The 14,938-nt window shown below is 36.4% G+C and overlaps 2 protein-coding genes across 2 annotated transcripts in view; one reads left to right on the top strand and one right to left on the bottom strand.

Annotated features, from left to right (window-relative positions):
• LOC149771288 (thrombospondin type-1 domain-containing protein 4-like) overlaps nucleotides 1-5,782 on the top strand; it is a gene marked incomplete at its 5' end in the record, with an annotated part of 75,543 nt that extends 69,761 nt beyond the window's left edge. The window contains 2 exons of the mRNA XM_089948659.1: nucleotides 1,525-1,678; nucleotides 4,179-5,782. Coding sequence (XP_089804785.1) covers nucleotides 1,525-1,678; nucleotides 4,179-4,297 — 273 coding nt within the window. The remainder of the gene's footprint in view (nucleotides 1-1,524; nucleotides 1,679-4,178) is intronic.
• A 6,895-nt stretch (nucleotides 5,783-12,677) lies between these two features.
• LOC149771289 (proteasome subunit alpha type-4-like) overlaps nucleotides 12,678-14,938 on the bottom strand; it is a 34,528-nt gene continuing 32,267 nt past the window's right edge. Inside the window, exon 8 of the mRNA XM_089948653.1 lies at nucleotides 12,678-12,971. The gene's annotated coding sequence lies outside the window, so the exon portion shown is untranslated. The remainder of the gene's footprint in view (nucleotides 12,972-14,938) is intronic.

The following is a 14,938-nucleotide window of genomic DNA, read 5'->3' on the forward strand; positions in this document are numbered from 1 at the left end:
GGGGGAGGCAGTGGGAATAATACTACAATTTTCCTTCCTGGAAGAACAGGATTGATAATCCATTCCATGTGATCTGAAAAGAAAGTGGTGATCTGCATCCTTTTTGCTGGACAAGGTTGGAGAGATGGAGGTCTATGACCTGCTGTCTGATGTGCCTTGGAACCAAGATGTCAAAAACAAGATTCACTTCCAAATAGTGAGAGATCCAAAATCAGAAAAGGATTAAATGAAAACATGGGGAAAGTGGGTGTGGTGGGTCTCAACACAATCCCTGTCCCTGGACCATCAACCAGTGAATAGCACTCACAGCCTGGTGCCCAATGTGTAGCACCCAGTACGCAGTCATTGGTCACTGATCAAAGACCAGACTAGTGATAAGGTCTGAGAAAATGAAAGTCAGTATCTAGATCTATTCAAATGAGTGAGAGTACTGCTCTTTCCTTAGGAAGGCATGGCTCACTCTTACTGAAATGTCATGTGGAGCCAAGGATTAATCACTAACAGGAACTGATAATGTTGGTTCAAGTGTCAGTGACCTAAGGCCCTCGGGTGATTTCTGAATGACAGAAAGTGACCTGGACCCCTCAGGGAATGAAGTGGTTGCCCCTAGATGAAGAAGAGGAAGTGGCATCCTTCCTTCCTTCCTCTTCAACAGCAGTGACTTTCTGCAGACCCCACACTGTGTGTTCCCACAGACAGCAAGTAGGACAACATATGTTACATGTACACTTACTGCACCATAAAAAGGTGGTGTAAATGCCCCATTTGACCATTTTTTGCCGACACTTTTCAACATAAGCAGCTGAAACAGAAGAAAAAAAATCACAAAATGAATGAAGGAAGGAAGTACTGAACTTTAGTGTCAAGGAATATAGATACATAATTATAGCAATGACTGGAGAGAAAATTATTAAAACCACATCCACAAGGAGAGGTGTTTGGCTGAAAAAAAGCCTCAGTCAAAATTTTATAGACTGATGAACATGCATTTAAGAGAAAGATGAAGATGTTCCATATGTTAGATATTACTAAGGAATCATACTGGGGTCATGTTCTTTTCTTTCTTACCCTCCAATTAAATATTAGAGTAAAGAATTAGCTTTGACTGGATGACTTTGCATTTCAGTAAAGGTAGACAATCCAACAGCAGCAGGTTTTGTATTACTGCCCTTTGTTGTATTACTGTTATTAAACTTATTCTGCACTACATAGCCTGGTTGGAACTGATGTGCTGTTAAATCCTGTATATACATACACACATATCAGATCAGGTACTTCAATTTTGTTTTAAATTTATATTATATTTTGGCTTTATGCGGCGTACAACAATTTATAGTTAAGAAATATCAATTTTATATTTGAAGTAAAAATATCTGCTGATCTTAATATGAATCTAGATTTAATTGAAAAAAGAAAGGAAAAAACCCAGTAATATTGATATGATGGTAAATGAAAAATTAGAGCATATGAATTAACTATTACATAAAAGACAGGGTTATATAATTTTGACTATGTACATTTTAGTGCTCTGTGACTTGTGGAGGAGGCCAGAGGCACAGGTACATACGTTGTCTAGATGAGCAACAGCGTCCATCATCACTATGTTCTGAGGCAGAGAAACCGGTAGAAGCCGAACGTTGTAATGAGGACAAATGCGTATTACTACCTAATATAGCAAGTGAGTAACATCATCATCCGAGTAATTTTTGTACTTGTGCAACATTGTATCCCTATATAAACAACTAAAATGGCTTTTAAAACATCCAAATTCCTTAAAATGTTTGATGGGGAAAAAAAAATGATTTTTTTACATTTCTGTAACATATTGACAGTACTAAATTTAAAAAATGTGAAACATCAATATTCAATGTAGGTAATCATGGCACCATGCACCCAATGTAACAATCAATCACATTTCAAATCTTTGGCCATAACAAAAGAAATATTGTAATAACTTGTATTCAACTTACACTTAAATAGGAAATTAAAAATGAGCTATTTTGCCATGTACAATTTTTACATAAATATCTTTTACGGAATGATCCATTTCAAAATTCCTCAGGCATCAGATCCACTGATACAATGTATCCCAGAAGATATGCTTAAATTTGTATCATTTTGGACCTGTGTGGAACCGATCTTTGTTTAGGAGCAGATGTCCCTGAAATTAGGGAATCCCCTGGAGATTCTCATGCCTACTGTAAATTTTTACACCTGCCATACTATTGATACATACAATTTTATTTAGCGATAATTTATTTGTATATAACATCTCTATAAATGAATTGAATTAATACATCCTAAATGAAACAGGCCCAAGTTAACCAGTGATTAGTAATTGCTCAACTGCTAACATCTGCCTAACAACCAAATGCAAGAGCAATGAGCCAAGAAAAGTGGGTCAGTAGGATGGTTTGTATCAAAATGTCTTCTAATGCTAAGATTGGACATGTTATAAGAATTGTTTCAAGGTTTCTCAAGTTTTGTATCTTCATCCAGACCGCTCAAGTAGCCTAGTGATTAGAGCGTTGGATGTGGGAGGTTGCGGGTTTGAACCTCGGCCAAGTCATACCAAAGACTAAAAGAAGAAAGGTACTAACAGCTGCCACGCTAGTGCAGAGCATGAAGAGGTTAGTGTTAGGACTGGTCGGCCTGGTGTCAGGATAATGAGACTGGGTAGGACATCATGCTACATGTCTGCATCATGATGCCCCAGTGCTAGACATCACTATACACTGTCACACTGCAGACATTGTAGCGTTATGACTGAAAAATTGTTAAAGCTACTTTAAAAATCCAAATCACATACACACACATAGACACTAAATCTATTTTTGAAGTATATTATACATAAGCGGGAACTGATACTTTCAGTAGATGTTTATACATAAGCAGAGACTGATATTTTCACTAGGTGTTTATATATAAGCAGAGACTGATACTTTCACTAGGTGTTTATACATAAGCGGGAACTGATACTTTCAGTAGGTGTTTGTACATAAGAGGGAGACTGGATGGATATTTTATCTCTAGAAGATATTTTCCGATTTGGTTCAGACCGCTCCGGTGGCCTGGTGGTTAGAGCTTCCACCTCGAATAAGGGAGGTCATGGATATGATCCCAGGCCGAGTCATACCAAAGACTTACAAAAATGGAACTAACAACTGTCTTGCTTGGTGCTTAGCATTAACAACCAGACTATTAGAATTATCAACTGACAATTCCGATGGCCAAAGTGGTTACAGTGTCCGAAGCGGATACGGAAGGTCGCGGGTTACAACCCTGGCGGTGTCTTAGCAAGGACTTTTTAAAAAATGGTACTAGCAGCTGCTCGCTTGGCGGTCAGCATTAAGAGGTTAGTGTTAGGACTGGTCGGCCTGGTGTCAGGATAATGTGACTGTGTGGGACATCATGCTACATGTCTGCATCATGATGCCCCAGTGCTAGACATCACTACAAACTGCCAACACTGCAGACATCGTAATATGACTGAAAAATACTTAAAGCTACGTTATAAATCCAAATCACATACACACCTATCTTCATCCATATTAAATGAAAATTCACATTCATTTGTCCTGTTTTCAAAGCCCCTAGGCTAGGATGCTCTACTGTCTATATTGGCCAAATTTTGTTTAGTAGTTTCTTGAGATAAAATTGTGTAGATTTTTTTCTTCTTGGTTTAGGAAATGTAAGCAAATGAAAAACCTAACCAAACCCAAGATCAATGTGGCAAGTAGAGAAAGTCATAGAAGGAACTGTCTTTGCCTCATAACAATTACTGCCAAGTATAATGAGAATCAATTAAGGAAATATCAGCAAATGAATTTTTTTCTAAACCAAAACCTTAATGCCAGTTCTCTGTCTGGGACCTTGACCCCAAAATATGTGAGTAAATGAACAGGTGATAGAATGAATTCTTTGCCTCATAATGATTCATGCCAAGTATTGTGAAAATCTATAAAGGGTTCTAGCCAAAAGTGTAAAATCTGATGCCAACACTAACATCAGAAAAGTAACTGCTGTTTTGTTTACCAGTAATGTGGGCTTGAAAATTAAACAGGTGCCATTGCATTTGCTTGGAATGGTTACCAGTAATAAACTAATTCTGTGGTAGAAGCCAACAGAATCTATGACAGTACTAAAATAGATTACAAGACATTCTCATTCTTTTTCAGGTCCCAGCAACTGCAGAGACAGACTTCCCAACTGCAAGGTGGCAGTGCAAGCCAGACTGTGTCGCCTCCTTTACTATCAGAAAAAATGCTGTGCATCTTGCTCTGCAGGAATTGTCTAATTAATGCTTTATGCATTAATGCAAACATGACAAAGGAGTCAGTTCACCACTGCCACATAAGTGTGCAGGACTATTCCTGTCATGGAGTATGACAGGATTGTAGCTATTGCATATAAATCAACCTACAAAGATAGGTACACATCATGGTTTTGTTCCTAATGACTTGCTAGGATTTTAAAAGTCCACAGATAACGAATGTCAGCAAACTGAGCCAGTGCTTGGAAGTAACAAAAAATTATTGTTCCTTTCTTGATGTCTACATGCACTGTTGTTTCATTCACAAAACTGCTATTGTTAGCTCTTTGTGTAAAGGTATATCTAGTTATGCCAGTTCATTGGTCTGGATATTGACAAAACTTTCATAAATTCCATGCTACTCAAATATAGCAGTTGATAAATTAATTGCAGTTTGGAGAGTTTCTAGACGTAATCCTTTGCATGGAGAATATGATTTGCATTTACAAACGATTATCAAATTCTTTTATATTTTTGCAAATAACGATTATTAAATTCTTTTATAATTTAGCAAATATTCAACCTTTTTAATGTTAAGTGATAATATAAATAAATCTGGCAATAATAATGTAGAGTAAAATACAATTACTAAAGGGTGCATGGCCAAACCAAATTTCTGCTCTATTCTGGGAAAGCTAAGGGAAATAACTCTGTAAATTTCAAATGCTCATGTGCTATAAAAGAAGCATTCTTATGTCTGAACATCCACATTTTTATTAGAGATCGAATTATACAGGTCTCTTTAGCTAACACTGGATATATCAATTATGATTTAAATTTTTAGGCACTTCAAATTTAAAAGTAAATCTGATTTGCTAATTGGAACTTTTATGTCTTTAGGAGCCATGCTCTTTGCAAGCAAGTTTCATTCAGAAATAGCAATGTGTGCACTGGCTAGTGAATAAGTTCTCTATTACACGTTAATTTAGTGTGTGCATGTAAGAGAGAAAGAGAAGAGATGAAAAAATGACTAAAGGAAGTAGATTGTAAACTAATTTTCCTGCAGCTTCTCATCCTGGTCATTTCATTGTATTGCACAGGTTGTCCATTTCATTTTGCTGATTTATATCACTGCTTGTATTTTTAATTTCTTAGCAAAGTGTAATTTAGAGCTAATGAACACAACAAAAATAAACAGGAGGTGAAAATCTTGAAAATGTTATTTATAGCATCGATAAATGATTGTTTCAAGGTTGTGGCTATATTTGGTCTGTGTAGATTAAACTACAAACATCCATGCAAGACTTAATGTTGACATTTGTTATGATTAATTGTATATATATTTTGACATGAAAACATGTCAGCTCAGATACCGTTTTTACATTTGAAAGCTGTGTTCTGTATAAGTTCATATTGCCGTTGCTTATTAAAAAAATATATATGTATATTATGCATTTGATCTGGACATACTAGCTCAAATTTTGAGCTGGTAATTTATTAATGAAAGAAATAAAGCTTTTATATGCCTTACCAGTTTTGTTTATGTTTGAAATTCAGCTATATCACTAAAGATCAAAGTTATTAGTAATTACCATGCTATATATCTAAATGACGAAGAGTCTGATGAGAAGAGACCTCTTACTTGAATATAATGATTCACTCAAATTTCTGTTTGTAAGATAACTTCATCAGCTAAGTAGGTTGCTAATATTGCTCACAACTCGTATCAAACTAGTCGAGCAAATTTGTACCTATTAATGTTTTGAGTGATCTGTGGCAGTATACTATAAAATGAGGACAAATTCACAAATTATGTGGGAAATACAAGCACATCAAACTTCCAGTATTTTTATATCATAAATAAACTTACATATGTGTATCCAAGAAAAAACAAATGTTTGAAGTGCAACATTTGCTTTTTGCATGCAAATTTTTCTGTTGACCTCATTTGAATTGCTTTTCATTGTTACTATTTGTTCTTTCTATAATCAGCCAGTTTATCAACATTCCTCGGCTACCATGGCATTTCCATCAACTATTTTAAAAAAAAAAAAAACAGGCGTTGACTCAAGACAACATAAGCATCAGTGTGGATGTATTACATTGTTGCTGTCTTCACTGTTATATGCTTCCAATCAATTCTGCAAGTTTAATTTTTCTACCTCCAAAAGACCAATGGCTACAATGATTTCCTTAAAAGTTCTTGGTCTTTACCACAGAATTCAGCCTTTCACTGGCCCCTTCAAACAACTGGAAAGCCTTCTGTTTACTACAGAATTCAGTCTTTCACTGGCCCCTCCAAACAACTGGAAAGCCTTCTGTTTACTACAGAATTCAGTCTTTCACTGGCCCCTCCAAACAACTGGAAAGCCTTCTGTTTACTACAGAATTCAGTCTTTCACTGGCCCCTCCAAACAACTGGAAAGCCTTCTGTTTACTACAGAATTCAGTCTTTCACTGGCCCCTCCAAACAACTGGAAAGCCTTCTGTTTACTACAGAATTCAGTCTTTCACTGGCCCCTCCAAACAACTGGAAAGCCTTCTGTTTACTACAGAATTCAGTCTTTCACTGGCCCCTCCAAACAACTGGAAAGCCTTCTGTTTACTACAGAATTCAGTCTTTCACCGGCCCCTCCAAACAACTGGAAAGCCTTCTGTTTACTACAGAATTCAGTCTTTCACCGGCCCCTCCAAACAACTGGAAAGCCTTCTGTTTACTACAGAATTCAGTCTTTCACCGGCCCCTCCAAACAACTGGAAAGCCTTCTGTTTACTACAGAATTCAGTCTTTCACTGGCCCCTCCAAACAACTGGAAAGCCTTCTGTTTACTACAGAATTCAGTCTTTCACTGGCCCCTCCAAACAACTGGAAAGCCTTCTGTTTACTACAGAATTCAGTCTTTCACCGGCCCCTCCAAACAACTGGAAAGCCTTCTGTTTACTACAGAATTCAGTCTTTCACCGGCCCCTCCAAACAACTGGAAAGCCTTCTGTTTACTACAGAATTCAGTCTTTCACCGGCCCCTCCAAACAACTGGAAAGCCTTCTGTTTACTACAGAATTCAGTCTTTCACCGGCCCCTCCAAACAACTGGAAAGCCTTCTGTTTACTACAGAATTCAGTCTTTCACCGGCCCCTCCAAACAACTGGAAAGCCTTCTGTTTACTACAGAATTCAGTCTTTCACTGGTCCCTTCAAACAACTGGAAAGCCTTCTGTTTACCACAGAATTCAGTCTTTCACCGACCCCTCCAAGCAAATAGTAAGCCTTCTGAAGCTCTTCTTGAAAGGATCCTTCACTTTTTATCTTTCTGAATCTGTCTAATGACTTTCTCTTTCTTTCTTCATACTTTTCATGGCTTCTGTCAAGCTACTCTATTTGATTTTGCTTGTTTCTTCTGGAGTTTTAACTGCATTTTCCTCCACAACATTATTTTTGTATGTACTGTTTGATTTCTTCACAGCACTAAGCTCTGAGTTAATGGAATATAGTAATGTTTCATGTACATCACTATAAATCTCAATTTATACTCTTCTACAAGGAGTGTTTGGTCTTCTGTCAATGTCTTCCTGTTTGTTGACAAACTTCTTTCAACATCTACATTTCCATGAACAACTTTCTCAACATGAGAATATTTTAGCATTCCTGTCAAATTCATGATCTGCAACACTTTATTCTAATAATGGTCAACCATCTTAAGCTTCCAACTATCATCTTACATCCATTCTTCTGGGACCTTTTCATCCATTACGAGAGGTGTATCATGTCTGCAAGCTTCCTTATGCATCTAGATGCCACTTTGTGATGTACGCACTGTGCATTTTTAAAACTGGATTTAACAAGAGGTAGGCATATACCAAGGTACTGAAACCTCCTGCAGGAATGTCACCATTTTTAATACCAATACTTTCTGAAATGAAGATTTGAGTTTTAACAATGCTCTATTAGCAACCTCTGTATATTTTTTATCCAAAATATTTTCTGGCTTCATGAAACCCACACTCAGAAGCTTAAATTACCAATGGCAGCATCTTTGATGAACTTAAGTGTGAATTTCTTCAGCATCCTGTATGCAGTCTTGTTTTTAAATAAGGTCAACAATCTCTCAAACTTGCACCCAATGCTAGTAAATCTGAACACAGGTTTCACCATTTTTCAAAATTTCAGATTCTTTTGTACCTTTCATTTATCAGGTTCTCAGAGCTGTCTTCCCTTGTTCTTGCCATTCGATCTTTCATAAAAGATTAAAACAGCATTTCACATCAATCTTTATCAGAACTGGTGAAAGTGTGAGCAACCTGCAATGAACACGAGTTTAAAGAAATATATCCTCCAGATCTCTGACAGATTATTCAAGAAATCTTCCTTCTGACTAATGTGAGACTTAAACCAGTTACACAGATCTCTGACAGATTATTCAAAAAATCTTCCCTCTGACTAATGTGTGACTTAAACCAGTCACACAGATCTCTGACAGATTATTCAAGAAATCTTCCTTCTGACTAATGTGAGACTTAAACCAGTTACACAGATCTCTGACAGATTATTCAAAAAATCTTCCCTCTGACTAATGTGAGACTTAAACCAGTCACACAGATCTCTGACAGATTATTCAAGAAATCTTCCCACTGACTAATGTGAGACTTAAACCAGTCACACAGATCTCTGACAGATTATTCAAGAAATCTTCCCTCTGACTAATGTGAAACTTAAACCAGTCACACAGATCTCCGACATATTATTCAGGAAATCTTCCCTCTGACTAATTTGAGACTTAAACCAGTCACACAGATCTCTGACAGATTATTCAAGAAATCTTCCCTTGACTAATTTGAGACTTAAACCAGTCACCAGTGAAACAGATCTAAAGCTAACTGCTCTCCCAAAAAATACCAAGACCTTGTCTGAAGGCACTGTGAACAACACGCAATGCATATGAAAAAACTGTACCATCTCTGAAAAACCTAAGCCTTTTGAAAGGGCGTCAACAATAAACCACGGTGTCTCATTAACATTAATGTTATCACTGCCTAAATAAATAAATTGAGATGGAGGCAGCTGGTTCTCCTGTCAGTATGTGATATAGTTCCTGTTATACATCACCCATTTTGCATCACCAAACATAACAACTTTAAAGAAATGAATTTCCCCCGTTTCATCTGACCAGAATCAAATCAGATAACACTGCTTTTTCCCTTAAGCAAACATCATTTTGTCTAACGGAAAAGTAAATGACATTTTACAGTTATTTTCTGTGATATTTGATTCCTGAACTATGGCCCAAGTCCATCAGAAATCATAAAAGAAATTTTACCTTTGGTTCTTATAAAATCTTCAAAACCTGAGCCAGAAAACATCGTTTGAGAATGTTCTGGAGTTCCATCATTGAAACTGCAAGAATACACAGAAGCAGCAACTTTCATGGCCTACAAAACTTCTGCCATGATAACTTGTTAATGATGTACTGTGCTGCAGAGCCACTGACTATGACTCAAATTCTGTCAAGGACATTTGCCAAATCGCATTTCTGCAATCTCTTTGTGCTTCTCTCCTTCAGCATGACTCATCTGCAGCTCAAGTCCAGTGTTTCCACAGCAAAATTAATTTGCTTCTGAAGTCCAGTGTTTCCACACCGAAATTAATTTGCTTCTCAAGTTCAGTGTTTCCACAGCAAAATTAATTTGCTTCTCAAGTTCAGTGTTTCCACACCGAAATTAATTTGCTACATTTAAAACAACAACCTGCATATTCTGAAGATGAGCCCTTACACCACGATTTAAGTTTATATTCATTGCTATCTTGTGGCATTATCAGTTACTTGAAAGGAAATTACTATATTAATTGAGCACCTCTTAACTTCTTTGCAACTTGTTCCTTCATCTAAAATAGTATACTCTCCTATTGCACCAACATGCCATGAACATATGCAAGGTAGCATATCTTGAGATGAGGCGCATCAGCTTCATTCGCAAATATCTTTCAGTTGATGCCACTAAAACACTCGTGTGTTCATTATTACTTTCAAGACTGGACTATTGTAACTCAATTCTGTCTGGTTCATCTCAATATCTACTCCAAAAACTTCAAAACACAGCTGCTTGGATCATACTTAGAGTACCACGATCAGAGCACACATCCCCACTGCTCTATACCCTACACTGGCTATCCATTCGATCCAGAATCAAACACAAAATTTGTGCTACATTTCATTGACGGACTCCAGTTCAACATACCTTTCCGACCTCACCCATGTGTACACACCAGCCAGATACTTACGCTCCTCTTCTGACAATCGTATATTCATTATTCCCTCTATGAAAACGAAGTCATATGGACATTCTTTTGCATACCAGTGCCCAGTAATGTGGAATGAATTGCCCACTGAACTCAGACACAAAGACACAGTTATTCAAGAGTGCTCTTAAAACTCACTTATTTCGACTGCAAGAACAAACTTAAAGACCTAAAATGTTCCCTAAATTAAAGATTTTCTGCACGTTTTTTTATGTTTTCTAATTTCATGGTGTTTGTTTTTTTGTAATAATTTCATTATATATGTTTTTTATGTTATAGGTGTTGTCTAATGTTGTAATAATAATAATAATAATAATAATAATTACCTTATTTAAAGAGGGTAACACAATTAGCTAAAAACTAATCTACCTTGAGGCCCTCATACAAAGGAATTTATTTATTTAAGCTGCATCTCTGAAGCCACTGGATATATTGGGTTTGGAAGAAGGAAATAGAGTGGGCATTTCTAATCTCAACTGGAATACTATTCCAGAGCAGAGTTCCAGAGTATTGGAAACTTTTTTTAAATAACTCCTTATTTGGTTTGGGAATTTTATACTGTTTGGTAGACATGGATCGCAGGTGGGGAGTATTACCAGGTAGCCTATACTGGAATAGTGATTGTAAATATTCAGGAGCACTATTCTGAGATATCCTGTACATTAATTTGGCTTTTCTCAAACAGATTCGGTCTTTAATAGGTAATATTTTTAACCTACCAGTTAAACTTTCCTTGCTTTCTTTCTGGATTGATATTAGCCCAAATGCTCTTTTTTGAAGATGTGCCAGCTTTGCTATGTTTTTATCATTTGAATTACCCCATACTGTACTACAGTAGTCCAAATAGGGTTGTATGTAACTGTTATAAAATAGTTTTCTGTGCCTTTCAGGGAGAAAATGTCTTATCCTACTGAGAAGCCATAAACTTGAATTGACTTTTTTACTGATATGTTTGATATGTTCAGTCCATGATAGGTTATTATCTACCAGAACACCAAGTAGCCTATCATGACAGACTATTTGCAGATTTGTATCCTTCCATGTCAGACATAGTTCATCACTATCAAGATTTGTCCTTCTTTGCTGTGTTGAAATAAGTAATATTTTAGTTTTACCAGTATTTACCACCATGCCATTACATATGCACCAGTTTTACAGTTTGTTTAGTGCATTCTGTAAAGAAATTTCGAGCTCATGCTTTGTGTTTTGGATGTCTGACAATGTTGTGTCATCTGCATAGAGATCTGTAGATGATATTGAGTCTCTTAGTAAAAGTGGTAGGTCATTAATAAATAAAATAAATAGTAGTGAACCTAGAATTGAGCCTTGTGGTAAAGCGTAAAGCACTTAGAGCTTCTAAAGATTAGGCGCTATATAAAGTCCTCATTATTATTATTATTATCTTCTGGATGTAAAATTTCTCACCCACAAAAAGTTCAATATAATGAATCGGATTCACTTGTAAAATGTAGAAAGATCATAAAAGTTACCCATTTTTATACACATCTAGCAATATGACTGCTTTACACACCATGTAGAAACAGTTACAAAGCCTTAAAAATTAGCAATAATAAAAAAATCAATATTCAATGTCCTAAATAGCATATCTTGCATGTATTATTCAGCTGATTTTAAAATGTAGGATGCACATTAAAGCTGATATCCTTGGGAAATGCAATGATTCTAAAAAGCTTCAGTTCACCTTCTTTCTAAACCGTATGCATCACAACATGTGCTTAGATGGGATTTGAAAAAATAATCTCAGTGTAAGTAGAGAGAAAATCTTTCTTTTTGCTAATAGCTACTGACAGGAAATATACAGAGAGACAAAACAGAGTTCTCTTTATGTCGTTATATCGTTATAAAATATGAAAGAAGTAGGGATAGTAGTGCTATTTAGGAATAAAATATGGAAAAATAAAGAATCTAAAAAAGTAGGAAAAACTAGATCCACAACAGGAGTCGCTGGAAAGGCTTTAAAAAATATCCATTGAAACACTTCACTGCTACAAAGTGCACGTACAACCTTCACTAACTTCCAAATAAGCATATATATGTCTTATTCACATCTTACAGTATTCAAATTTTCTGTTTCTTTCTCTCACTCACTCTCTCAAGAAACAACATAAGGTTTAAATGTTTATATTTATTAACAGTACTTCTCTAGCAGTAAAGAAACCATACTTTTACAAACAGAAATATGCAATTGTTTAAATGTACCTGAAAGAAAATTCAAAATACTTTTTCTTTTCCAAATTTAAAAACATGACGACAGTATCCACTCTGGCCTTTTTCTCAACAAAATACAGTACAAACAGTTTTTGTTCCAGGAATAAAGATGCACTTCTTATACCGCTTCAATTAAAATGAGCTGGCACAGGCATTACATTATGTGGCTGAGAACAGCAATGTGTCTAATCGTAATCTGAAAATAAAATAAGCAAACCATAAGGCCATGTATCTCACATTGTCAGTGTCACGTATCTCACATTGTCAGTGTCATGTATCTCACATTGTCAGTGTCACGATACTCAAATAGGGAAAACATGTATAGGTCTCTATGCAGTTGGCTATTACCATATATACTCAATCAAAAGTTGAGCCCAACAGTAAACTGCAGAGACCCAAATCTTGGTGCATAATGCAATGGGAGATCTTGGTCTCTGCAGCTGGTTGTAGGTAATCAGCAGAAGAAAAAAACAGAGACCCTGATCTGCTGGTGCACTGTTTGACAACAAATCAGGGTTTATTTGTTTGCAGTTGGACTGGACTTATAAACAAATATATATAGTAGTGAACAAAGATGATCATCTATAATAAATCCATGCTACAAGTTTTATCGTGGCTTATTATAGCTAAAAAAAAGTTCTGCACAGTATTTAAAAGCTAATTCAAGAAAACAACAAAATATGCCATCCATTTAGGTCAAGTATGCAACTCGCATATAATCCCTTGCAAGTTTCTATGCAACTCACATCCACTCCCTTATGGGTCTCTATGCAACTTGTATTTACTTCCTCATGTGTCTTTATGCAACTGACATTCACACCAATAGGTCTCTATGCAACTCACTTTCACCCCATTACATGTCTCTATGCAACTCACATTCAGCCATTTATGTGTCTCTAAGCAACTCGTATTCACTCCATCATGCCTCTATGCATATCCCTCCATTGTGTTTCTCCATGCAACACACATGCCTCGTGTTTCTATGCAACTCATATTCACTCCCTTGTGTCTCTATGCAAAACATATTCACTCCCTTATGTGCCTGTATGCAACTCACTTTCACTAACTCATGTTTGTATGCAAGTCACATGCACTCCTTTGCGTGTCTCTATTGCCAGTATGTCTGGTCATTTGTGAGGTGTGATCTTTCAAGCAATGAATATTTTTTTGTAATAATGCATTTAATGTGACAGTATGTCAAAATTGTAAACAGTCATAACATGGTGTTTAGTCATGTGATCTAACATCATCCTAAGTCAGAAATCATTGTGAGAGCATCAGCTGCAAACAGTGGACACCATCAGTACTTACTTATAAGTTGAGTTCAACTGCATGGACTCAGATCGGCTGGAGCTTCATGCAGTTTGTTTGTGGTAATCAGCATAACAAACAACACTGACCCTGATCTGCCAATAGCATTATTAAGAAGCAATATCTATGTGTGTACGAACATGCAAAAGAACATTCCAAATATTACTCCTAACAAACTGCATTGACCCAGATCAGCTGGCACATTATGGATCAGATGTATGCAAGTATCAGGGATAGTCCTGGCTTTTAAAAACCTGTTGCCAAAAAAATCGCCAACCTCATTATTTTGTCGCCAATTTTCAAAAAGTGTCGCCAGAACAAGTAGTGTACATTTTTTCAAGTGTTAATTTAGTCTGTTAATGTAACAGGCAATGAAAATTACAGTAGATGAGTTAGTTAATACTCTAATTACAACAAGCATTAACAAAAGGTTACAAACTGTTGCATGAAGATCCGTCGCGATTTTAGGGCTGCCCACTTGCCGAATGCAGTTTTAAAGTCTAATTTTTCACATCTGTACATGCTGATTCTCATTAAATTCTCGAGAGATGAGATGCAGAGTTTATTTCTGATGTCAGTTTTTATGAGGTTCATCTTACTGAATCCACGTTCACAGTCTACAGTGCTGACAGGTGACACCAGTAGTCTCTGAGCAGCCCCCCCCCCCCCACCTTATGGCTAGCTTCACAAAGCTTGAGTGAATTGCTTCCTAAATCCCAAGAATGATCACTGAATGCTGTATAAATTTTCTCAACAAGCAAAATATGATCTCCATTCCCACGAATAAAACTTACATGAGTCAACACCTGGCAATAATGGGATTCTTTCACACCTGTATTTTGAGAAATAAAT

The sequence above is a fragment of the Sinohyriopsis cumingii genome, unplaced genomic scaffold (assembly GCF_028554795.1).
Source record: "Sinohyriopsis cumingii isolate HCF-2022 unplaced genomic scaffold, ASM2855479v2 utg001993l, whole genome shotgun sequence".
NCBI classification, from domain to species: domain Eukaryota; kingdom Metazoa; phylum Mollusca; class Bivalvia; order Unionida; family Unionidae; genus Sinohyriopsis; species Sinohyriopsis cumingii.